The 23,466-nt window shown below is 44.9% G+C and overlaps 10 protein-coding genes across 10 annotated transcripts; 4 read left to right on the forward strand and 6 right to left on the reverse strand.

Moving 5' to 3' along the window:
• Positions 1-110: 110 nt before the first annotated feature.
• Positions 111-1,582, reverse strand: C8R40DRAFT_1045337 (PAP2-domain-containing protein; the record flags this gene model as incomplete). Its single annotated transcript, XM_046224297.1, has 9 exons — positions 111-421; positions 472-553; positions 604-818; positions 873-944; positions 1,071-1,173; positions 1,229-1,265; positions 1,315-1,380; positions 1,429-1,449; positions 1,500-1,582. 9 exons carry the CDS (start codon positions 1,580-1,582, stop codon positions 111-113), a joined length of 990 nt encoding a protein of 329 aa, XP_046086421.1.
• A 245-nt stretch (positions 1,583-1,827) lies between these two features.
• C8R40DRAFT_1045310 (NUZM, NADH-ubiquinone oxidoreductase 21.3 kDa subunit) lies at positions 1,828-2,529 on the forward strand (the record flags this gene model as incomplete). Its single annotated transcript, XM_046224294.1, has 4 exons — positions 1,828-1,897; positions 1,950-2,063; positions 2,122-2,242; positions 2,295-2,529. The coding sequence occupies 4 exons, from the start codon at positions 1,828-1,830 to the stop codon at positions 2,527-2,529; spliced, it is 540 nt and encodes a 179-aa protein (XP_046086422.1).
• An 88-nt stretch (positions 2,530-2,617) lies between these two features.
• On the reverse strand, positions 2,618-4,186 carry C8R40DRAFT_1044953 (uncharacterized protein; the record flags this gene model as incomplete). Its single annotated transcript, XM_046224256.1, has 7 exons — positions 2,618-2,788; positions 2,839-2,904; positions 2,954-3,173; positions 3,228-3,745; positions 3,823-3,885; positions 3,947-4,043; positions 4,104-4,186. The coding sequence occupies 7 exons, from the start codon at positions 4,184-4,186 to the stop codon at positions 2,618-2,620; spliced, it is 1,218 nt and encodes a 405-aa protein (XP_046086423.1).
• A 609-nt stretch (positions 4,187-4,795) lies between these two features.
• Positions 4,796-7,546, reverse strand: C8R40DRAFT_197280 (glyoxylate dehydrogenase). Its single transcript, XM_046234312.1, has 14 exons — positions 7,076-7,546; positions 6,985-7,017; positions 6,867-6,918; positions 6,754-6,816; positions 6,572-6,701; positions 6,422-6,522; positions 6,276-6,369; positions 6,130-6,216; positions 6,003-6,079; positions 5,738-5,930; positions 5,625-5,685; positions 5,228-5,568; positions 5,044-5,173; positions 4,796-4,985 (listed from the first exon to the last, which is right to left on the reverse strand). Exons 1-14 carry the CDS (start codon positions 7,137-7,139, stop codon positions 4,942-4,944), a joined length of 1,470 nt encoding a protein of 489 aa, XP_046086424.1. The 5' UTR covers positions 7,140-7,546; the 3' UTR covers positions 4,796-4,941.
• Positions 7,547-8,413: 867 nt separating this feature from the next.
• Positions 8,414-9,859, forward strand: C8R40DRAFT_1160657 (oxaloacetate acetylhydrolase; the record flags this gene model as incomplete). The annotated part of the gene is made up of 8 exons (XM_046230039.1): positions 8,414-8,691; positions 8,755-8,827; positions 8,883-8,944; positions 8,995-9,196; positions 9,250-9,411; positions 9,476-9,557; positions 9,613-9,741; positions 9,798-9,859. The coding sequence occupies 8 exons, from the start codon at positions 8,414-8,416 to the stop codon at positions 9,857-9,859; spliced, it is 1,050 nt and encodes a 349-aa protein (XP_046086425.1).
• A 1,279-nt stretch (positions 9,860-11,138) lies between these two features.
• On the reverse strand, positions 11,139-14,459 carry C8R40DRAFT_1103645 (phosphatidylinositol 3 and 4-kinase-domain-containing protein). Its single transcript, XM_046228032.1, has 12 exons — positions 14,250-14,459; positions 14,066-14,189; positions 13,958-14,007; positions 13,674-13,895; positions 13,596-13,619; positions 13,453-13,543; positions 13,339-13,401; positions 13,001-13,280; positions 12,406-12,866; positions 12,295-12,354; positions 11,514-12,194; positions 11,139-11,460 (listed from the first exon to the last, which is right to left on the reverse strand). The coding sequence occupies exons 1-12, from the start codon at positions 14,405-14,407 to the stop codon at positions 11,416-11,418; spliced, it is 2,259 nt and encodes a 752-aa protein (XP_046086426.1). The 5' UTR covers positions 14,408-14,459; the 3' UTR covers positions 11,139-11,415.
• A 1,156-nt stretch (positions 14,460-15,615) lies between these two features.
• C8R40DRAFT_1170429 (uncharacterized protein) lies at positions 15,616-16,356 on the reverse strand (the record flags this gene model as incomplete). The annotated part of the gene is made up of 5 exons (XM_046231533.1): positions 15,616-15,715; positions 15,784-15,811; positions 15,866-15,952; positions 16,016-16,187; positions 16,246-16,356. The coding sequence occupies 5 exons, from the start codon at positions 16,354-16,356 to the stop codon at positions 15,616-15,618; spliced, it is 498 nt and encodes a 165-aa protein (XP_046086427.1).
• A 2,125-nt stretch (positions 16,357-18,481) lies between these two features.
• Positions 18,482-20,207, reverse strand: C8R40DRAFT_1170430 (uncharacterized protein; the record flags this gene model as incomplete). Its single annotated transcript, XM_046231534.1, has 6 exons — positions 18,482-18,774; positions 18,831-19,107; positions 19,161-19,298; positions 19,349-19,609; positions 19,665-20,048; positions 20,103-20,207. 6 exons carry the CDS (start codon positions 20,205-20,207, stop codon positions 18,482-18,484), a joined length of 1,458 nt encoding a protein of 485 aa, XP_046086428.1.
• A 1,016-nt stretch (positions 20,208-21,223) lies between these two features.
• Positions 21,224-22,148, forward strand: C8R40DRAFT_1103657 (uncharacterized protein). The gene has a single exon (XM_046228033.1). It carries the CDS (start codon positions 21,388-21,390, stop codon positions 21,961-21,963), a length of 576 nt encoding a protein of 191 aa, XP_046086429.1. The 5' UTR covers positions 21,224-21,387; the 3' UTR covers positions 21,964-22,148.
• A 63-nt stretch (positions 22,149-22,211) lies between these two features.
• On the forward strand, positions 22,212-23,077 carry C8R40DRAFT_1103659 (uncharacterized protein). The gene has a single exon (XM_046228034.1). The coding sequence runs from the start codon at positions 22,362-22,364 to the stop codon at positions 22,617-22,619; it is 258 nt and encodes an 85-aa protein (XP_046086430.1). The 5' UTR covers positions 22,212-22,361; the 3' UTR covers positions 22,620-23,077.
• The last annotated feature ends 389 nt before the right edge of the window (positions 23,078-23,466 follow it).

Genomic DNA, 23,466 nt, shown 5'->3' on the forward strand with positions numbered 1-23,466 from the left:
TATGAACGTAGTGTTTTAGTTGCAGTGTTTATACGGGGTACAATACTGTAGTAGGTAGTAGTCCGATTCTCCGTATCCGTGTCCATAGCACCGTTCATACGATATAGGTATCAATCGCTCTGACTTTCGGAATGGTACTCCGACGTTTCGACCCGAGCATTATTCCCCCAAAGCTCTGTCAATGACCCTGGGTCAGGTCTTGGAACAGTCCCATCTGGTGCACTCGTCCGCGGCGGAAGCGCGGACGTTTCGCTGTGTTGATGACGGTGATGCAAAGGTAATACTTCAGGCTCGCGCGCAATTCTTGGAGAATATGGCTGGTGGCACAATTCAGAAGATAGGCTGGGGTAGTATTGACGGTAGGAGAAATACGCCATGACTGTGCCAAGTATAGAGCCTATGAAAACGTCCTGCCAATGGTCTACAGTGCACAAATAATCAGGTCACAGATGTCGGAAGACGAGAGAACACACTTGCGCCGATAGTCCATGGTCCGCGAGATTGCAACTAAAGCAGCACCTGAAAAAGGAGCAAGGAATAACCACACTTTCCCCTACTTGAACGGTTAGTACGGATCACGATGATAAACAGGAATATTCGTACAATGTGGCCTTTGTGGTCGAACAGATGAAGCTTTCCTGCCACATAAAAAGCCAAGAAACCAAGACCGGCGAAAGATAACGAGCTATGACCACTCGGAAAGCTGCGGAAACCATCTTTCAACAACGACAAGTCGGTTTGGGTGCATATCGCCGCTGTGCTGAGACCGAAGGTAGGATCGATAGTGCCGGAGCGGGGTTGACAACGGTCAATGACATCTATATATGCGGGATTGGCACCAGAGACAGAGATGAAATAGAGGTGTTGCATACCAGGACGAGGCCTACCGACTGTAACTTTGGTGAACTGAGTTACTACACCAGCCATAGCAAGTGAGAGAATCACTGTGCGACAATGAAAAATTGAGTTTGTCAACTCGGAGGGTGTATGAAATCAGAAAATCGGTACGAACGTCCAAGAGTCGCTGCGCATCAGAGATGATAAGCATTGCCCACTGGTGAAGAGAGGACACGGACCATTATGCAAATCCCACCACGATCTAATTGACAGCAAGTTTATGACGGGCTGAATCAAAAGTGGTGCTACAAAACAAATGAGAACCAACGCAAACGTCTGTTACCGCACGAGGTCAACGCTGGAGGTGTCAAAGGGTCCAATTTAAGCTCACAGGAACACGTTCGTGAACGGCGTAAGGGTGTCGTAGCCTGCAAAGTATCGTTAGTCAATGTGGCGCAGCATATACGCATTTCATACGATGTATCGTCCACACTGAAATCACGCCAAAACCCATGAATTCGATCCAGCAAAAAGAATAGAACACTGCAAGATCGTCAGCGGTACCGCGTGCATTCTCCGGACGAGATATACCCTAATAGAATCGTGATAATCCTAAGGCGGGTGATCAACACCAACTATGAGACGAATATAAGAGCACTCACCAGTCTGGAGCATAGGAAAGTAGTAGTTTCCTCCTTCTTGTTGCGCTCATCGGCGGTTTACGTTCTCGTCGATGAATGTACATGGGAGTAAAATGGAGAAAGTCTCGCTTCCTGTTCTGATTTAATTGTGGATATCTTGCACATTGTCACGCCCATGAGTACTGTCGCTCTTTCTTGACATTGAGAATGACATCCTGAGTCTTTTTCCCGTGAAAAGTTATCCTTCTAGGGCCAAGAATGTATTTTGTTTGTGGAGCAGACTTCGCTCGGAAAAACAGTTCGCTCTCAGGGCGCTTATCAAATCGAACAGTTGCTCCCGACTTCAGCCATGGCCACGAAGAAGGCTGCCGACTCAACTCTATATCACCTCAGTCCGAAAGGCTTTTGGAAGAGATTCCGTAGGAATTGTCCAAATGTCTTTCACAATTGATACTAAAGATCCCATTCTAGGCGATGCTGTCGTTGTCAATCCCGAGATTTCTAGTGGTCTGCCATTACAAGGCGTGAACAGGTTCCCTCCTCCAGGCTCAAGACCTGAAAAATACTCTACTCCTGCTACCAAAGGTGCTACTATCTGCGTGCTCTCAAGCTCATCTGCGTCTCTGAATAACCATATTCTCAGCTTCCGATATCGCTCAAAACCCCTACTGGAAACGAGACGTCCGACGTGCTTACCCCCAGCTTTCCGTGATAACACAGACAGGCTTGTCTTCGTTGTTGATTGAGCACTCTACTCCACAAGTGTGCGTAGCACTTGTATCTTGACGAAGTATGGTCTACTGACTGCGTACTCAGTGTCGCGGCCCCAGCGGAAGGAGATACAGCGGAGGGCTCCAAGGCCGTCTCTACTTCCCAAGACCCCATCGAACTCGCGGCAGCCATTTCCCAGATAACCAAATCAACAAAACTCTACTCCGAGTCCAAACTCCCACCAACACTAACACTTTCATACCCGCGATGGCGACCAGAAAGAGCTCCTGATGCTCCTCATCCTCAACACGCATACTTCCCTTTGCAATTGTACAAATAGTAAAAGGAGATGGATATGTCGTTCAGCGGATTGTCCAACGGGAATCAAGAATCTTGTTAGATTATACATAAGTCATTGCTACGTCCAACTAGTCGCCTTCCGTCAATAGCCATTGTGCAAAATCGTCGAGTCGTTTCTTTTCAGCCTCATCGCCCTCACCCTCGATATCCTCACCTGCACCACTACGCTGGAATCTCTGCTTGCCAGAGTAGAGCGAAGCTTCTACCCTTTTTCCGTCAAAAAATCTGCCGTTCATTTTCTGATAAATCCAGTTAGCCTAAGCCTGAATGGGAAGTGTAAGAAGCTCACGATGACACAAGCCGCTGCGCTCAAAGGGTCGCGGAACTTTACGGTCATCACACCGTCTTTCTCTTTCTATGCGAGAATAAGTTTAGATTTAGAAAATATATTTGGTAGTACTTACATCGTACAGGACGACATTCGTCACCTCCCCTAAAGATGAACATTCCTCTCGGACATCTTCCTTCAAATCGAGTAGTAAAGATGCATCTTTCTGTAGATTGTCGAGGGTGAACATATGCTTGAGAACGACCACTCTGCCGTTTTTATTGGCAACATTAGCATTGTCTTCGGGCTCCATGGCAGGACCAAAACCATCTTCATCGACCCATTCTTCCAGCTTCCTAGTGAATGATGAGAATTCATAATAAAAAAAGACAAATGAATATCGACAATACTTTTGCATCTTTCCCAGTCTTCTTGAAACCTTCTTTTTGTCTACCGTTTTCCGCGGCTCACCTCCAGCACCGTTTGTTTGGCTCGTCTTGTGCGCGAAATCGGCTTTGGCGACACTCATCCTCGTCGATGGATCTCCCAGCCGTAATTCACTCTCGTCCAGAATGTTGAGGGCCAACACCACGGAATCTTCCTTGAAATACACCACTAGTGCCTCTCCGCTAAACGAGCCGTCATCCTTTGCATACATCTTCACCTTGGGATCGCCCTCATCATCTTCCTCAAGTACGCCATACCTGGAAAAACACTGCACCAATTCGTCCATAGTCGTGTCCACGGGTAGACCAGTAACATAGACAGCAGTATTCTTGGACTTGCGCTCTGCAGGAGGCTTATCCTTTTTGTCGTGTTTTCCCCGTTTGATAGAAGGACCGGCTAGGGGAGTTGGTGTGGCAGAGGTGTAATCTTCTGGTTCCTTGCGTTTTTTGTTTTCGCGTCTGAGAACAGGAGCAGCAGGCGTCTGTCATTGGAGGAACAGAATAATTAGATGTATCGGGGTTTATGAAAATTGAGAAGACAAATCGCCAGGACACTTACGGATTCGTCCACACCAGCAATCGAGTACGCAGCTTGTTGTGCTTTCACTAAATCTTCATCAATCTGTCGAAAATAGACGTCGTTTTACGGTGGTCTCGAAATAACGGTCCATGAGAGGACGGACAAGAGGCACCCATAAGCCCTTGACGGCGTCAAATTCCATTTCAGCTCCATCTTCTTCTTCGTACCGCCAAGTATTTGATTCTTTGCTAAAGTATATTCTGGCATAGGATGTTTCATTGTAAGAATGATATTTACGGACTTATAAAGAACGACAGTACCGTTGATCTGTTGAAAAGGCTGCTGCTTGGGCTGAGGCAGATGAACCAGCAGCGACAGGTGGTGGTGGAGGGAAAGAAGACATCACAGGATATGTTGATGAAGTAAGTCCTTTCACCTGTCCTTATTACACACCGACTCCACAACGGCATATCCGCTCATAATCGTCCATAGTATTATTGTAGTGTCTACCATTGACAACCTGTGCAAATCTCAAATTGTTGTAAGGACCGTTTTCCCATTTGCAGTACATATAAACATAGTATGCACAGATACTACTACATAAGAATTTCCATTCAACAGGGGTAGCCATCAGAACGCTGACTGTATAAAGGCATACAGCGAGCTGAAATAGATAATGCACAGCGGGCGGGATGCTCCGAACGCCAACGTTGTAACCGACACCTGACCGACACGGTCCCGGAGAAAATGATTAGACACAATGTCGATTTCGGAATCGAAGAATTATTGCTTGCCACTCTTAGATTGAGCGTAATCCTCCAGAGTGAAATCCGACTGCCAGCAGGAAACGCGTCTCCCTCGACCATTAGTAAAGCAGGCAAGGAAGGAGAGTGAGGTGATGAAAATTTTCAAATAACAAGGTGCTACGGCGAAACAATAAACTGTGACTTCATTGACTGTTTTGCATAATCGAGTGTAATATAATGGATAACGTCCGACGCGCAGTAAAGACTGGCTCAAGCAATCATTCAAAGCGCCCGAAGCGAGAGAGAGAGAAAACGAGAAAGTACATCCAATTCCAAACATTCAGAACTTTATCATACATACAACTTTCGTTCTACAAGTTACCAATGCTGCAACATCCCGAATCACCATCTCTTAGAGCTTAGCCGCTTTGATCTCCGCCAGCCGTAGGGGCTGATCTATATAATATGTGTAAGTACCAATTCGGAAAAAAGCAGGACAAGAATAAACACTTGCAGGTTGAATCGAACAGATTGTCCTTAGGCGTACTGACATGCGCCTGGAGAGCACTGGCATCTACCATCTCAGGTACAAGCTCGTTTAGATTCCTGGCACCTAAGAGACGCAAATTCATTTCAAATTCTTCCTGTATGCACTGTTCAGCCCTTTCAACGATGATTGCGACATGAAACAAACTCACGCCCAAAATCTTGAATGCTTTCTCTACTCCAGCCTCCCCGTAGCTACAGAATGCATAGAGAAACCCTCTTCCTATGCCGACCGCAGACGCACCAAGCGCCAACGCTTTGAGAACATCAGAGGCTCGGCGAACACCACCATCCACGAAGACAGAGAAATTAGGATTGGGCCATGGACCACGAGTTTTTAGTGCAGCTGCGATTTCTATCAAATTCTCCAGACCAGAACGACTTGTGTCGAGCTGCCGACCACCGTGATTACTCAGAACGATTCCTTGCACTCCTGCTTCTAGAGCAAGAATTGCGTCTTCAGGTGTTGAGACACCTTTGAGAATGATAGGCACTACACTCCACAACTCATCAAAGGAGACAAAGAATGCTTATAAGGTCTTGACGTACTCTTCGTGATCCCTCGGAACCATGGTATATCCTTCCAGGAGAGACTCGGGTCAATGAAAGACTAAACGCAAAGTAAGAATGTGGAAACGTAGGATAGCTAAAGGAATGCATACACTAATGGCTCTGGCAACACCTTCATCCTTCTTGACACCAGACATATTTTCTTGAACTTTAGCTCCAGCGTCGTCGCCAACGAATTTCATACGCATGTCCTTTTCTCTGCGACCAAGCTGAGGTGCATCTACAGTAATGAATAATCCTTTGACTCCTCGTGCCTCTGCATGTTGAACGTATCGCTTGGTGATGCTTCGATCACGATTCACGTATCTAAATTTAAGGATTAGAGTATAGGGTGCAACGCAGTCTCGCTATGCTCACAATTGCAGGAACAGGGGCTGGTCGGGCTGTGCAGCATCGAGAATCTCATCGAAGGAACACGATGCAAGAGTCGGAACCTACTAATCACGTTCAAGCAATGAACTACGGAGCAGTGAATCAGGTTAACCATTTGAATAACTCCGTGTTTTCCGGCTGCACGAGTAAGGTTCAACTCTCCATCCGGATGGCCAAGTTTGCCCAAAGCAGTAGCGGACTAGTATAGATATGACCGTCGACATTGTTCCCCGAGTAGGATTTAGAAAAAACGCGCACAATATAGACAGGTAAACTAGACTTTTGTCCAAGAATCGTTGTTGACCAATCGACGACTGTTACATCTCGAAGGATCCGTGGACGAAACCAGACTCTGAATTATTCAATCAGGACGGGTAGAACTCTTGTGACAGAGAAAAGCTTGCCTTTGATAAGCAGCGCGATTCTCGCGAATAGTGATCTCATCATCTGATGCGGACGAGTAGTAAGCCCAAGCTTTATCCGGCAGTATCACTTTTGCGATGGCCTTATTCTGATTTTAGTACAAGCCGTGTAAGACCAATCGACATCCTAACCTCAAAATCGTGTAGATTCAGGATTTCATCGAGCGGTGGTCGTTTGGCTATCAAGGCTTGGCGTTTTTTTTCGGCTTCAGAGATCACCTTCACGACTTTGGTGACAGTGCTTGGATCCACATCGCCAAGACTAAAGCAGTAAATTGTGAATGCTAGCTATTTCGAGGGGTTTAAGTTCTTACTGTTTTTCACTAGATAGGTTATCTATTATGGCATTGGGCGGGTGGATGGGCTCATACGCCTCCCTATGTAGCTTTCAGGAAAAACTTCTATAGGCGGAAGCACGCGACCTTACGTGGCGTCGTTCCCCGCGTATTTGAGAATAATCTTGCTTCCTCCGGGATGCTCTGAAACGGTTGGGACGGATGGTCAGACGATGATGCCCAGCTAGGCACGATGACCCCGCTACATACCATCTAGAAACTCGGTAACATCGTAAACTTTGCCTGGGGAAAAAAGAGTGGAATGATTGAGTGGTCGAGCTGCCAAGAAGGCACTACATACCATGAACGATGATCCAGCAGCTGTCTCTCGAAGCGTGTTCCGATATTGTCTGAGCTGAAAGCATTGTTAACACCAGCGCGAATGGTCAAAAGACGCGTTTACTTATACAAGTGTCTGTGTACCAACAAAAATCTGGGTTCCGTTAGGAGGAAGCACGGAAGGAAGGAGCAGGGAAGGAGTGAGTCGGTGAACATGGGCGGAGTTAGCACGGCCAATGGCCCGCTTCGGAACGCGGTTGCAGTCACGCTTTTCATTGCTCAGCAGTGTGCAGTGTTGCAACTGAATGTTTAACTTCAACTACGTATGACAACGACTGTCGGGAAAAAAGTCAAACTCTTTTGGTGAATCACTCCCCAACACTCAATATGGCATCGGGAATTCTGTAATAAGTCATTCCCACATTGTGGATCGTTGAGTACTGAGTACTACTGCGTAGAATTTTGCGAGCTGACCGAGACCAGCTGAGAACAGAAATCAACTCAGATCATCGGTTGGTATCATTTCATCTCCAACTTCCTCTCCTTCTAGTCCAACCTCTCCTTCTAGTCAAGCCTCTCCTCCTAGTCCAACCTCTCCTCATATCTGAATATATATACCTCTTGCGCTTCTATTTTCCAAAGTTTGAAGATCGAATGCATTTCTCCATTTGTAGAAAGACATGCGCCAAAATCACCGCAGACTAGCACAGACTCCCTTTATTTGGCCTTTCTGAATTTCCACCGATCACCAAGGGAATCGTGTCTGCAAGGGCACCTGTAAATGTTCAAACATTCGGACCTCGGCCTGGTCTGGTTCATGTGCAAAGATTTGCGGACGGCAAAGTGCTCTACACGTCCGTCACAGAGAGTAGCTCCACTCTATCTCCACTCACCAAAGCTATGGGATACAGTAACTTTCGGGACACCTATTTCTCAGTTCTAGATTCATGTGTTATTAGAATGCTAATCCGTCTTCGCCCAAATACAGGTGTTTCTTGGCATTCGCACAGTGCGAGAACGGCTAGAAGCCTTCTTCAAATGGACCTTTGTAAACGTGGACTTTCTTGGCTTGTAAACCTTCCTGTGCGGATATTAGCGCGGAGCAGTATGGTATTTGACTTTGGACCGACAATGAGCATCGGAATATCTATTCAGCGATCCGTAATCAATCTCGCGATGCAGCAGTGAGTGACTCGTAATTTCTTTTTACATTCTGCATGTCACGTCCAGACCTGATCGCTTCTAGCGGTTCAATGCTATAAGAGGGACACGGAAATGGTTTAATTTGTGTATCAAACCCCATACTTAACTTTCTGACCACCACCCGTGTCCTTAACAGTCACCACCGCTTCTTTTTGCAATGGCCCCTGCTCTTGATTATCACACTGCTGTTGAGAATTCCCTCCGCGCCGAACAGGAAATAGAGGTCAAAGAGCCTACGGCTCTACGGGATCCCTCAATCTACTACAACCCAAGACTCGACCCGAAAAACTACCTTGAAGGTCCTCTTTCTCCCAATCCTTCAACCAGACTCCGACAGATGCTTGCCCGCCCTGGTATTGTTGTGGCACCTGGAATCTGTGACGGAATTTCAGCACGATGTGCGCTTGAAGCTGGGTTTGACTGCTTATACCAAAGGTCAGATTGAATCACTACCCAGGATGTTGTTTAATTTAATTGTTAACATCATTCATCTATTAGTGGTGCCGCGACTACTGCCTCTCGAATGGGACAGCCCGATTTAGCCATTGCTACCCTGAACGACTTTGTCGAGGTGATTAAACTTCGGTCTCTTCGTCTATCTTAGCGCTCAAGCTCTGTTGTTACAGGCCGGCCAAATGGTTTCTAGCTTGAATCCCAGTGTTCCCGTGATCGCCGATGCTGACACAGGGCAAGTTCATTCCAAGGCATAGGATATATACTTACTGAACGATTCAATAGTTTTGGAGGCACGGCCATGGTTGCTCGTACAGTCAGACAGTATGCTAGAGCAGGTGTCGCTGCCATGCATATTGAAGACCAAGTTCAGACGAAACGTTGCGGTCACTTGATGGGCAAGCAAGTTGTGTCCCGAGAGGAGTTTTTAACCCGCATTCGTGCTGCCGTTATTGCTAGAGATTCCATACCAGGAGGATCTGACTTTGTATGATTACATCAGTTCTTTCATTTGCCATTTGATACGAGTACCATTTTTAGGTCATCATTGGCAGGACCGACTCTGCTCAGGTTTTGGGAATGGATGAAGCCCTGACTCGCTTAAAACTGGCCGCGGCTGCAGGAGCCGATGTATGCTTCATCGAAGGAGTGAAGACCAAGGATCTTCTCGAAAAGACAGTAGCGGAGCTCGCACCCACACCGGTATTTACTACCCCTTTATTTCAAAGACTATCGATGATCGTTTATTCATGAAATTTTACTCTAGGTCCTTGTGAATGTTATCTCTGGTGGTCTGACTCCTTCGTTTACTTACCCCGAAGCAGAACAAATGGGCGCCAAAATCATTAGTATGTTTATACCCCCTTCATAGATGGTTTCCCGTACTAAATCATCTAACTCTAGTCTTCTCCCTCGTTTCTTGTGTCGCTATGGTTCATGCTTTACGAGCTGCTATGCACTCACTCAAGAAGACTGGAACAGACTGGGTATCTGCTCAAGGCATGGATCCAAAATCGTTCTTCGAAGTCATGGGTATGAAGATTTTGCTATATCTTGTACAGGTAACTAATGAAATAACCATTCCGTAGGTCTAAATGAAATCGTTGAGCTTGATGCTCAGGCGGGTGGATGTGCTTTTGATGTTGTATGACCAAACGTCGAAAGTAGGTTGCGCAGTGAGCCATTAAAATATCTATTAGATAAAGTGGCAGCAGGACCTTCACAACCCTCTGCACTGCGGGGCAGTTGGGGGGTCTATTATATTCAAATCACACTTCGTGACTACATTTCTTTTGGCTGCTTATGGTTATTGTATGGTGTATCTACCCGTTGAAATTATATAGATGTACTGGGTACAAGAAATTCGAAAATTATAGATTGTATTCCCTGAGTCAAAGATAATTATGACTCGACCAGAATTTTGAATGATTGATTAAAATGTTTTTAAAAATCTTCATGGATGGTCCTCCTTCTTTACAAGCTTGCCATTAAATCCACTGTTTTTCCTTTTGGCATACCACGCGTCCCTCTGGTTCTGTCCTCTAGGTTTAGTCAGAAATGTGGCCGATATCAGCGCTAGATATTGGCGGGACCATCCAGGACAAGTAGGGACGAGTTGAATTTGGAAGAAGGTAGATACGTGCATAGCCTCATTTAGCCAATCTGTTCACGATGCGAAGAGAACAGTACTATCAATTTATTGCCGTTTTCAAAATAGTTGGCGCCTGTTCTCACGACGTCAAATTTTTGCATGAATCAATCCCGAGCTCTGAAACGCGATTGTGGACTCAAATGTTCACCGAATTCTTTGATTTTTGGTGCGATACAAAGCGATAAGCAGCCGTTAGTGCGCCCCATAGTTAGCTTTATATGATCCCAATATTTTGAACACCTGGATATTGGAGGTTCTATGACCTCCGAAACACTATAACATAAGGAACAAAATTTGTGAGATCTATTCCTTGCAGTATTTCAAGCTATTAGGCTGCCTTAAGTGCGCCCCATGCCCAAAATCTTGATTAGGGCCCAGGTATGGTAATGAGATTGTATGAATCAAGGCTCAGAAGTGTACATGCACTCAAACTTAGTGTGTCGAGTCTTTGGGCACAAATTTCTCCCGGGGTGCACTAGGTATTATCCACAAGGACTACATGCTATAAGGATTAAGCGTTACAAATTTTGTTTCTTGAGTTATAGTGTTTCGGAGGTCATAGAACCTCCAATATATAGGTGTTCAAAATATTGGGATCATATAAAGCTAACTATGGGGCGCACTAACGGCTGCTTATCGCTTTGTATCGCACCAAAAATCAAAGAATTCGGTGAACATTTGAGTCCACAATCGTGTTTCTGAGGTCGGGATTGATTCATGCAAAAATTTGACGTCGTGAGATCAGGCGCCAACTATTTTGAAAACGGCAATAACTCGACACTTGTGAGCAGCATATTTTATGAGCCGATACTTTTATATAACATGTATGTTAACGTTCGCTGTAGAAGTCATTGCAGAAACAGTCGACTCTCTTCCGTTGTTGCATTAATGCAGCTACTGACCGGTATCCTCTGCTTGTTGCTCACCCTCAGATCACAATTACTGATATGTACTTACCTATTAACTGTGTTGCTCACTAGTGATCACGACTTGACGATGCTGGATTCGAGTTTGTCTATTCCGCGCTTCTCAAAATTCATACCTGTCTATTTGTATCACCAACACGAGCACAATGGCTTCTTAGTAACCATTTCCAATCTCTGAGTGAAGCTGTTAGCACAGAGATGGAACTGCTGCAGCACAAAAGGTTTACCTCGGATATCACTGTCCTTGTAACGGGTGTCTCATTCTCCTGCAACCAATCCACACCAGACCCTAACGCTTGACTAGCCCAGCGAGTATGACGACCAGAGATAGTGGACGAACCCTCAAGATGTGATGTAGATTTCGACAGCGCTACTAAATCTTCTTCTGTTATGGAAGACTCTAAAGAAGCTATCTCGGGTACAGTTGCCAGAGGACTTCCAGGAGGCGAGAACGGTGAAGTAGGGGGCAAATTTGAGGTTGTTGGTTCATTTTGGATATGAACGTTTTGCGATTCGCCTACGTCGACTTCATCTACATTGTCGTCTGAAACAAGCCTCTGAAGACTAGCCTCTACTGCATCGAGACGCTCCAAATGCTCCAGTACTGTGACACCGGTTGTTCCAGGATGTACGCGCTGGAACTTGGAAGAGAAAGGAACTGGTCGATTGATACCTGACTCGGTGATTATTCTACGCATGGGCGGGGGAAATTCACCGCTAGAGCTTTGGCTTCGTGTTCGGCGGGGAATTATAGGCACTGAATTGATTGATAGCTTTGGGGATGAGGTGGGCTCATTCAGATCACGAACGGCCTCATCAAGCCCACTGTCATCTCCTGATATCTCAATCTCGTCATCCCATACTAACATCTTTGTGCGCCTCGTTAATTCCAAGGGTCCTTGTAGTAGCTCAGCTTCCAACATCAGGATGATTTAAATGAATTTTACCTTCGTCCTAAATGAAACCCGTAAGTAAGAGCTCTTCATCTAGAGAAAAACCTGCGCGTACGTCATGTTTCAAGGATTGTACAATGTTCAAGGCTTGCCCTTTGATTACAGCAAGTTGGCGCTAGTAGGGCAAAACGTAAGTCTCAAATGTGGTGCAGCGCCTTTCACGTACTCGAAACATTTTCATGTTGAAATCTGGGTCCACAGCAAAAAGTTTTTCCAGCTGGAACGTAGTCTCTTCCCACCATTGCTTCGAAGTTAATAGTGGAAGGAAGTGATGGCGAGTTTTTTGAGAGAAAGGCTGTCCAATAGCGGAAATCGGGAGGTATAACCAGCCATAAGTATAAGATCTCCATCCTTGAGGATGCTCGTGGGGAAACGACAGCGAATTGTCTATGGCTGCTATATGAATATGGGGCTGTCGAGTATAATCACCCGTTTCTGCATCCAGAGTGTCGGATTTGATCTTTGGGGTGGAGTTTGGGCTACCACTTCGCCGAAGGTCGCTCATCTGGGGCATCTCGCGCGTTGACCGCGAAGGGGCGACATCTATCAATTGTTTCTCTACATCGCCCTCACAATACTTTATCATATAATTGTCAGCTCCTCGGTCCGTGTTGAGCATTAAATAATCTAAGGATAGTTGGCGACAGTATGGTAATCAATGCAGCGAGCTTACCCAAAATAACCAATCTGGCAGCGCAAATGATCAGTTAAGCGGGTAGGTTGCAGAAATTGCACCCACTTTTCTAGTTCTTCTCTGAAACTTCTCTGCAACGAAGGAGTCCAATAGAATTCGCGCGGCCCGTTCATAAATTCAGTTGCATCAAATAGTCGCTCTTCTTCGTAGTCGTCGTAAAACTCGTCGACGTCGCCGCTACGACCACAAATGGCAGTAACACCGCTGATCACTTTCTTAGTCAAACCGCCCCGCCGATGCGAGGTGTCGTCGAAAGTATCAGCGATGGAACGTCCTGGCCAGGGGTGTTTCCGTAAGAATTCTGAAGCATCTGTATACTGATAGAGAAATTTCTGCAGACTTCCGACCTGGAGGGAAGGCAGTTGTAATCACTTTTGAGAGGTGACTAGTAATTGTGGAGATTACCTTTACGGGAAGAGGTTTTCCTTTTTTTGCTGCGGTTCGATCTATCCAGTCGTAGAAGAACGCCTGTCAGATCAGGGAGTAAGCACAGAAAAAGGATATTTTGGACGCCCTCACTGGGCTTGACAGCGACGCAAGCTGAGTGGGCGGAACAATATGAAGTTGGAGACGCGAGTCGAGTAATGATGCTGCCGCTTCGGAGATGTAGCTAAAAGGGAACACCTTAGAGTGAGAAAATCCAGGAGAAGGTCATCCCATACCTTAAATTAGGGATAAGGCAAGCTCTTGATGGAGGGAGCGTCAGAGTGAAAATATTCAATGAAACATAGTCTATTAACCTTCCAAAGGGTATTAACCAGCGAAATTGCCGATGCAACCATTTCGTCGTTTTGGGATTCAATCGTCCGTAAGGTTCTTCATCTTTTGGCTTGAAAACGGCAACTGTCCGGACTCGTCCATGCTCGTCCTTTGCGCGCGCAAAATAGGAGCCACTGCTGCCTTTCGTTATCATTTTAGGGTGTAGACCTTCAGCTATACTGTCCTGTATTGATTGTACCAGTCTGACGAAGAGCATGTTCGCATCAACGCTGGTGACATGTCCTCGACAACTTGAATGACTTACACATCGAACTCAGCCTGCGTCATAGGTGGATTGTGGTCAAGCGTTTTGACCTGCACACAAGCATGTGTTCAACCAAATAAAGCAGTATATAAACCACGCTTCACTCACTGTTCCATCCACAACATTACCGACGACGGTGGGCTCGAAAACACTTCTCCAGATCTCTCTCTTCGAATGCTCGGTGGTCTTCTTCTTCCGTTTCTTAACCTTGTGCGCTATTGATTCTGTCCATCTGAGTTACGCAAATCAGATATTGAGGTATACGTGTGCTGTGCACGCAGTGCAAACTTGCCTCTTGAAAGCATTGTCGAGCTTGGTGAGGTCTATATGCCCAGGACGTCCCGGACGGCGAAGGCCACGGGTGGAAGGCTGGGGAAGTTCTTCAGTAACATCAACATCTTCTGTCTCATCGACCAACTGTGAAAGAGGTTGATATCCTGCCCTGGACATCGAGGTGTGAGCGTGGCGCAAACTGAAGCCAGGCTAGATGACGGCACTGCCTACCGGCGCTAGAGCCTGAGAACAACATTAACTCTTCACATAATTCATCATTGATGAGCCAGGATGAGCCCAAGCACCATGGATTCCAGCTTGTTTGACTGCAACTTGAATCGGAAAGAATGAAAGACAGAAGAACGAAATACAGAGAAACTTAATTCCCAACCTGTCACAGTTACAACATGAGATTTTAGACCGCATCAATAATTGGTGGTAAGGTCATTAACGATCTTTAACGATACCAGACGATACCGCATATGTTATTCAGTTACAGAGGAAGAGTTCAAGGATGTAAGTAGGTCCATACACAGAATTGACGCGGAAATAAGACATGCTTCGACTGTTTAAATGGCAGGTATATATCAGGGTATATTCCGCTGATCAGTGGTTGAATGCCTGAATGGACGGCGAATGCAGCAAAGTATTGTCCCACATTCAATAGAACGCTTTACGGCTGCGTCGTATCGCAAGTTCGTCCGAAACATCGAAGTAAATTAAGTTGAGCCTCATAAGGCGGTCGTCACCGTAGGGATGCATCTCCGGTGCTTGCTCGTCACTCGCGAACAGAGAAAAACCATTCTCAAAAAAATGGTCTGCAACCGTCATCAATCCTGGAACTCACCACATTCTCCTACTACTATCATCCCTGCTTCTCTTTTGCCTTCATCCGAAATTTTATCTGTAACACTTTCCGGTCACTCCCCCTGTAGTTGAAATTCTCTTGCCTCCCAGTCTATCGATTCGGGATTTGGGGATGATGAGACGAGCTGATTGGCTAAATTTCGGTCTCTATTCTACCCAAGAACGATGTTTCCATTCTTGAAATCTCAAAAAAAAAAAAAAGCAGCAATAAATTTGACCATGGCTGCTCAAGCCTTCTTGTTACAGAACCAGAAAAGCACATACACATACTCTACAGAAAGGCCTAATAGGTGACAGACCCTAAAAATCAAGGGATGTGTATGCTTTTGTGGTTGATCATCTTGATCTTCAAGTGTGCCTCTGCAACAGCTATTTATGCAAAATTCCAGAGCATTAACAAGCATATCACAGTCGGTATTCAGGTATGACATTCACCTATTGGGTTCTGTAGAACATACATCTTCATATGAGGGGCGGAGATCCCAACTCGGGACGGGTCAAAGTAACTGGTTGACAAATTAAATCGGAGTGAACGAATGAGAAGATAAATCTGTTATCCACCCAATCACAGCATGAGCTGTCTCATCATATCTTTGTCCGGCGGTCATATCGACAATACTGTAAAACATTCGAGTTAGTTATTAGCCCTAGTCTACGTGGTAAAAGAAACATCAATTGTATCATACCGAAGGCCAGTACTAACGAAATTATACTCTAGTATTTTCAAGTTAATCTGAGAAAATGACCCTTCGAAATCTAATAACTTACCGACTACGACAAATGTACCCCCAGGGCACCTGGAGGCCCTTCCTATGATATCTGCATCTCGTGGGTCAACGGCCAAGTATAAGCCCCCTGTGGTCAATTGGGTGCAAAATTTGTAAGACAGTAATTTATATTGAGAAAGATGCTACTCACCGCTGGGGATGATAGAACCATAAAGTATTCCATCCTGCTTAGCCGTGAGTCTGCCAGGGTTATAACTTGCCCAATTGATAACTTCCATAGTGCATCCGATCAAGTTTAGCACCAAGTTTGTCGGTGCACGTCTGATATTCTCGGACGATGGAGGGACTGTTATGCTTAGTGCCTGCAATGATAGATGTAAAATGTGTGTATACTGACAAGATACAGCGTGTAAGGCTTACGCTTGATTCCGCCACCTTGTCTGCATGGTCGACGGCGGTAGGCAGAGGAGAGGCCACTGCAAATGGAAGCAACAAGGTAATTGTGATCAGAGCCAGTATTTTCGCCAACATCTTTTACGAGTAGGTGATAAGGCGTGCGTTTGTCAAAAGTGGGCGTGGTGCTTTTTTGAGGATGCTCTTCAGTTGGCCAGCAAGGTGAAAAGTACAACAATATTTTGTTCAACAAGGGTGAAGGAGAGAGACAGAAAGAGATAGAAAATCAGCAAATAGTGACCAGCACTACAGTACTCACCCTGGGATATCACTGGCTTTATACCAGTACTTGCGACACAGAGTCAGTCAATAAAAGTGTATAGTCTGATGTGATGGCACTAGTTGCAGGCCTTGAAAATTCATGGCATATGGATGGGAAGGGTCGATGATACTGTTGAAACACCGCTGTGAACAGCAGTTCATGCAATGAAGCGTCGAGTCAACCAAGAGTAAGTTCGGAGTCGGAGCTGAAGATCCTTGAGTGCGTACGACGCGTCGAAATGCACATGGATAGCTAGGGTCAACTATACTGGAGGAACGCCCCCGAGTAAGACCGCCCACTGTCTACAGTCGAAATCGTTAAGCTTTGGACTGAAATCGGAGCTTAAGATATTTGAAACTGTGAGAGTAGCTATCGCCTTCCTGGGGCATTGCGTATCCACAGTTTAGCCTAGTTCAGATGCTTGAAGGTAGTCAAGCAGAGATTTAAAGGAGGTAATCGGGAAAAAGGTGCAAAAACTAGGAGGTCACAGATTGATTGATACAGACGTTTCAGATCCCCTTTGCCCTACTTTCCTTGCTTTTTCTCCCTTCTGAATCAGAGAGTCAACGAAACCATAAGCAAATCAGAAAAATCAACAGCAATGGTCAAGAATCGGATATATTGACACCCCGTTTTGCAAAAGGAAAATGGCTACTTCTAGCATCGGCGGATTACCTTACAGTTACGATCTGGAGTGTGACCGCGAGGAGATCTATAACTCTACTACACAGAATCTTGATAGAATTCTGGTACGACTCTTCCTCGTGTTTGAGGACAAACAATCCTTCAAATTTCGCAATACCAAGCCCGTATATGAGAGCAAAATGGACTTCCAGCTTCTTGTACATAGTCACTTGATGACTCTGCCCACTTACCGCCGATTATTCACTTGATGCGTTAGGAAAGATTAAGATGGTATGGATGCGTCCGAGTCTGGATGCGTGTGTTTGACTATCCAATGTAATCTCAATCGAGCAGACGCCGCAACAGAGATACTATAACTCACAGGATGTATAGTTCGAAAAAACCTCTCGCAGAACATCCGCAGCTGATGATAGTCCCTTAGAATCCCGAGAACTAGGCCGAGTAGTGAATGAATGACAGCAGATTCACGGGGTAATGCATTGAGCATGAAAAACTCGATGAACTGTTGAGACGGGAACCTATACACAGTGCATAAGTGGAGCAAGAGATTTGAAGAGCGCTTCTTTGGGAGCGAGATCCGTGGAAAAACACTCGACGAAAGCCTAACCTAAATAGTGGCACGCGCTTCTTGTTTTGTAAGGGAGCGGGCCGGGAGCGGGCTCATGAAGAAAAGTTTTGTTTCCAAGTCCACCTCCCACTTCCGGTGAAAGTGGATGAATTCAGATTTCGTCCTTTCTGTCGCCACTGGCCTGAAGTATTGGAGTGAGAAACAGAGATGTTTCGTGTGTCGGAAACATTAAAATTCGCCCGTAAGCAGCAGTAAGCGCTCATAAACCCCATAATCGAACTGCCGATTATGCCGGATCCTAAACCTTCATAGAAAATCATAAGCATTCTTTACTAATTGAGTAGCATAAGCGCTCTTAAGCCTTGTGCGAAGGCAAGCGCTTATAAACCCTTTAGAAGATATATTAATAAATATATCGGCACTCAGGCGCTCATTCTCTTTCCATTGTGCTTTATTCATTTCATCGAAGACAAGTACTTACTGTATTACATAATCAAACTGATACTGGAGAGGAAAACTTATTAGTAGTTATAATGGGGAATCGAACTCAAGACATTACATAGATACAATCACAAACTATCAAATACAATATTACCACTACACTAAATACACATTGTTATAAAAAACCCTTCAGTTAATATATCATGTGTATCACTCAGGTACGGTTTGCTCAGTTTTTACTTATATACATCTTTGTGAGCTTTCCTATTGATATGACTATGAATGTTCTATACTACCCGTTTCCGGTTCCGTGTGGTGCGGACTGGAGCTGGTGCTGATGCCTCTTGACTTTGGATTTGACTATCACTGCGACTGCGACCCCGGCCCTGACCCCGACTCCTGCCCCGACCCCGACCCCGACCCCGACCACGATCCTGAACATTACCATTGCTCATGTTCTGAGGAATCTCAGTTAAATTGTCCTCAGGAGGCCAGCTTTCGTCTATATATTCAACCTCCATTGCGGTGAATTGAGTGGGAATTAAATCTGTGTCAATATTAATTGGAATGCTGGGAAGTGCTAAGATAAAATGAACATAAGTAGACAAAGGTTAAAGAAGATAAGTCTATACATACATGATGTATCCGCAGGGCGTGAATCAGCAAGTCTGATTGCCAGCAATGCCTGAGTAACCGCATCATCTTCGTGGTCATCATTTGTGGAACATACTGCTGCTGATGGCATTCCCAGAAAAACACGCTGATTGAAAAAGGAATAGAGCTGCTTGATATAGTTGGTGCCTTTTGAGCCATTTAAGAATGCACGATACGAGTAGAAGTTCTTTTTATAGTTTAATTGCGAATTTTTGCCAATGGAAACAAACTCGGTGTCGTCTGAAAGAAGAAATCGCACCTAAACAATAAGTTAATTAATGTTGAGCTTATTCAAATGCAGCGTAAACACACCAGAATTGCAGATAGTGCAATAGATGAATCATTGACACTTTTCACGCCCCAAAGCATCCCAGTGAGTGACGATCCATAATTGAAGGAATATTGGTCAAGAGTAAGAGATTGTTTGTTAAAAAAGATAGCGCGAAGAATCTACATACATTTGAGCTCTATATAGATATATTAATCAAGGAAATACGCACCTTCGGTTGAAAATCATTCATGAACAATTTTGTATCATCGCGAATTCCATTGGGATGGAATATAGGGGAAAATATATCATTTACAGCTGAAGATCCGGGAAATTCAAGCTGAAGTCTTAATGTTGTGGAATTCCGGCGCAACAAATTTGCTTTGGTTACCCATACAGCAGCCTCGACATTGATGCCTTGCATGATAATGGAAGCACACTCGCGTATTGTATGCAGGGCTGAACTCCGGCCTTGCTTTGCTTGTTGTAGAAACTTTGGAAGTCAAAGCATATTAGTGCCAACGTGAAAAGATTCAACAAGCACATACAGATTTTTGGAATGGACTATACTCTGCTGCTTTTTTGCGAAGATCTCGGTCATTCAAATACAGACGGAGCTCGTTTATAAGACCAGCCTCAAAAGCACTTTCATCCTTGAATCGTTCCGGGGATTCGGGATCGGGTAAATTGTTTGGCGGAAAGCTCATAAAAAGATTTGAAGTAGGCCAAGGATATACCATCACAGTGTACTTCTTCGCCAGCTTCACCACAAGTTCATGGTTTATATTTGGATCTGCGTTTCCCACTGTCTTCCCTAAATGCTTGTGTCGTTTTGCTAGGGCAAGCTGTGATTTCAAGTCTGAATTTTGCATCCTGAGCTTTGAGTTGTGACCAAGGAGCTGCTGATTCTGATCTTGAACCTTTTTGAGAGCCTGATGTAATGTAGATGAGACAAAAACAAAGCAAGATTAATAAATGACACTCACCTGTCGCAAATCATGCATCGTAACCTTCTCCAAGTCAGGTAGTGTATATGGTACAAATTCAGGATCATCAGAGGCATCTGAGATATTGCCTTCATCTTCAAACATGTTGAACGAAGAGTACTCGAAGTAGACGAATGAGAACTTGTGGCAACTTGGACCCACAAAAAATCTCAAGATTATGACATAATAATGATTGCGGAGAGCAAGTAAACTAGATATATCTACCTACCATCTGTAAGCCCAGGAAAGTATTTTTTTACTCGAAGAAACATGTCTCCATCCAGAGGATCCCAAACAAACTTATCATCAGTTTCAGATGATATTGGTAGTACAATTGCTCCCCGGACAATTGACCGCACCGAAATAAATTCTAGGTTATGCTCCTTGCGAATGTGAAGAAGTCCAAGATCTTTGTCTATACGTGACCGGGTATTAACAATCTTGTAAGCTTGCACAAGTGCTATCGGGTATTGGCTGTTGCAGGCATTACAAAGGAGTAAATAATGCAGCCGGGCAAAGACTGGCCCCAGAATTCCACGAAAGATGATGTAGTCGTATCGAGGATGGCCATGAAAGCTGGGATTACAACGCAGGATGTCAACTGCAAGCCGCCAGGTCTCTAAAGACTCATAACGGATTTTCAAGAATTGATATGGAATAACCTTTAAGTATGTTCCGATAAGAATATACCATGAATTGTAAATATTAACTTACAGTATCATGAGCTGTATATGTGACGCGAACAATGTTGGTTGCTGTCATATGCATGCAATTCACCCCATACGCTTCCCGGCCCGGCCCGGAGCGGCCGGACTTCGGAATAATTACCTTGTGACTTATTTATTATTCCGAGCTTTCATCGAGGTCTTATGACTACTGTATTTGGGATGTATATAAGCTAGAATACTTTGTACGTTGTAGTCAAGCTTGAAATCAAGTGTACCACCTTATCCCACTCTTTAATATCTTCTTTACCTTTTGCTCCCGGACTCCCGGATCATCAGGAACCCCATTTAGGCTGCTCATCCCAATCTTGCACTCTTGCCATAATTCCCGGGGACACCAACAGTGTGTGAAGGGTGTTGCTAATAGCTTCACCGACGTCCCACTCCCAGTGTGTACTACAGGCCAGTACTCAGTTCCGGACCTCGGAATTATCCCGGGCCATTCCCGGGCCAGATCCGGCCTCAGAACCTCTATAGCTATTGACCTGTAGGCACAGTCTTGTCAGTATTTCAAGCTTACACTTCATTACACTGTTCCTTCACCAAAATACCCCTTCATTATGTCTTTTGGCTCTGATCCTGAATCCTTCCTCGAGTATGCCTTATCGTTACCTGATCCGGTTGGCCCGGACCCGGAACCTTCGGATCCGTCGGACCAATCTAGCCCATCTGACCACAATTCTGAACAAGAATCAGTTCAGTCCGGTACTAATTCCGATCCTGACCAGTCAAGTTATGACTCGGAATTTCCTGGCCCATTTGATTATGATTATCTTCATGAATCCTCTGACTTTGACTCGGATCACCCCGGCCCTTACGATCTCCGTTATCTACATTCCTATCCTTCATCCTCAGCCTCAGACTCTGTTGAGTCTTTCCACTCGTTTGCCTCTGACAACTCCGAAGCGCCGGAACTCCGGCCCGGTGATGACAGATCTGGCCATCCTTACCTCGGACCCGATGGCAGGCTTTTGGACTCTGAGAGAGAGAGGCGCAAGGTGCTTGGGTTGTGCTTTTATTGTGGAGGAGAACATATGAAGGTAGATTGTCTCAAACTACAGGCCCGTACAGGACAGAACTATGATGCAGATAACTCTGAATCAGATGTTCCGGGCTCCGATGACGGTTCCGAGTAATTCCTAATTTTTTCTACATTTTAATTCCGAATTTTCCGACCATTCCCGAGTCTTAGACCGAGTTTTCCTTTCCTTTCATGATTTTCACTTGTTGACCTTACAAATTCCTTTCTTTCCGAACTTTGGCCCGATTTTTATGCCTTTCATGATTATTGATTGATTGACATCATGATTTACTTCATTTCCGAGTTTCGGCCCGATTTTTTGCCATTACCATTCCAATTATTTATTTTCTTTATGCTAGAACGCATTTCCGCTTTCTCCGAATTTCGGCCCGAAATTTTACACCTTTCCATGATCAATTTTTGTTGACACTATAATTTACTTTGTTTCTAAGCTTCGGACCGCTTTTTTTCCATATGTTCCACTTCTGTTTCGAGTTTTTGAATATTCAGGTAATGTTTCATTGTAATAACTACTATTGCTTCATTCCGGCCCGATTTGGCCGATGTTTTTGCTTATTATTGATTACTAATTATTCCATTCCATGTTTCCGACCTTGCTCCGATTTTCCCATCATTTTATTGACATTATCTCAAGCTTGCTCATTAGCACTTCCATTCACTTATCTGTTATCATTTCTATTTATGTTGATTCCTTGCTTCACCCACAAGCTGCTCCTCTGTTTTAGTAGGATTTCATTGATTATTTGTTAGGATACAGTTTCTACTCCCACTTAGATCCGTTGATCTGCCGGGTAGACCGAAACACTCTTTTCCAACTCATTTTTTATGATTATCCTTATAGCGCTTTCCGGCTTTGCTTCCCATGGAACTTCCGGTCTCGGGATGGTTCTACCATCATTCTGGACACTTTGTGTCAATTTCGGCCTTTTTAGGCATTGCTCTTGTGTGGATATCAGCTTAGGTCATCATCTCTGGCAGCACTTTGTGTTGATTGGCATGCCGGACTTTTCCGCAGTTTCCGACGATTTTTCCGGCCCAATCCCGCCCCTCGGCTCGGATTTTATTCCGAAATTTTCCCTACTCCATTACCCTATCATCCTACATCGCCATTTACTCCAACTTCGGCTCTTGATTCATCGCTTTCGAGGGCTCAAGCGTACTTGGGGGATACCACTGTATTCCAGTCCTATATTCCAATTTTTGGACCAGACACTCCCGATTTTTCCGAATTTCGGAACTTGTTTTAGTCTTTTGAGACTTCAGAACACTTTCCGGCCGGCCCGGACTTCGGAAGTTACGTGGTCATCCATTCTTTTGTTGATTATTTTGTTACGAGTTTACTTTGCTTCAATCTGGTTTTTGTTTGCTTTATTATGTTCCTTTGACCCCCTACATCGGCAGGCCGATCCTTTCCAGTTTCTCCGAAACTTCCACATTTAATTTATTCTTCACTACTGGATCTAATCCAATCCCTTTGCTTTACTATACTTTACTATTTCACTGCACACATATTCACAGAGGCCTTCGTGGGCTCAGGCCTAACGGGGGGATACTGTCATATGCATGCAATTCACCCCATACGCTTCCCGGCCCGGCC

This window comes from Lentinula edodes, assembly GCF_021015755.1.
Source record: "Lentinula edodes strain Le(Bin) 0899 ss11 chromosome Unknown C8R40scaffold_17, whole genome shotgun sequence".
NCBI lineage: Eukaryota > Fungi > Basidiomycota > Agaricomycetes > Agaricales > Omphalotaceae > Lentinula > Lentinula edodes.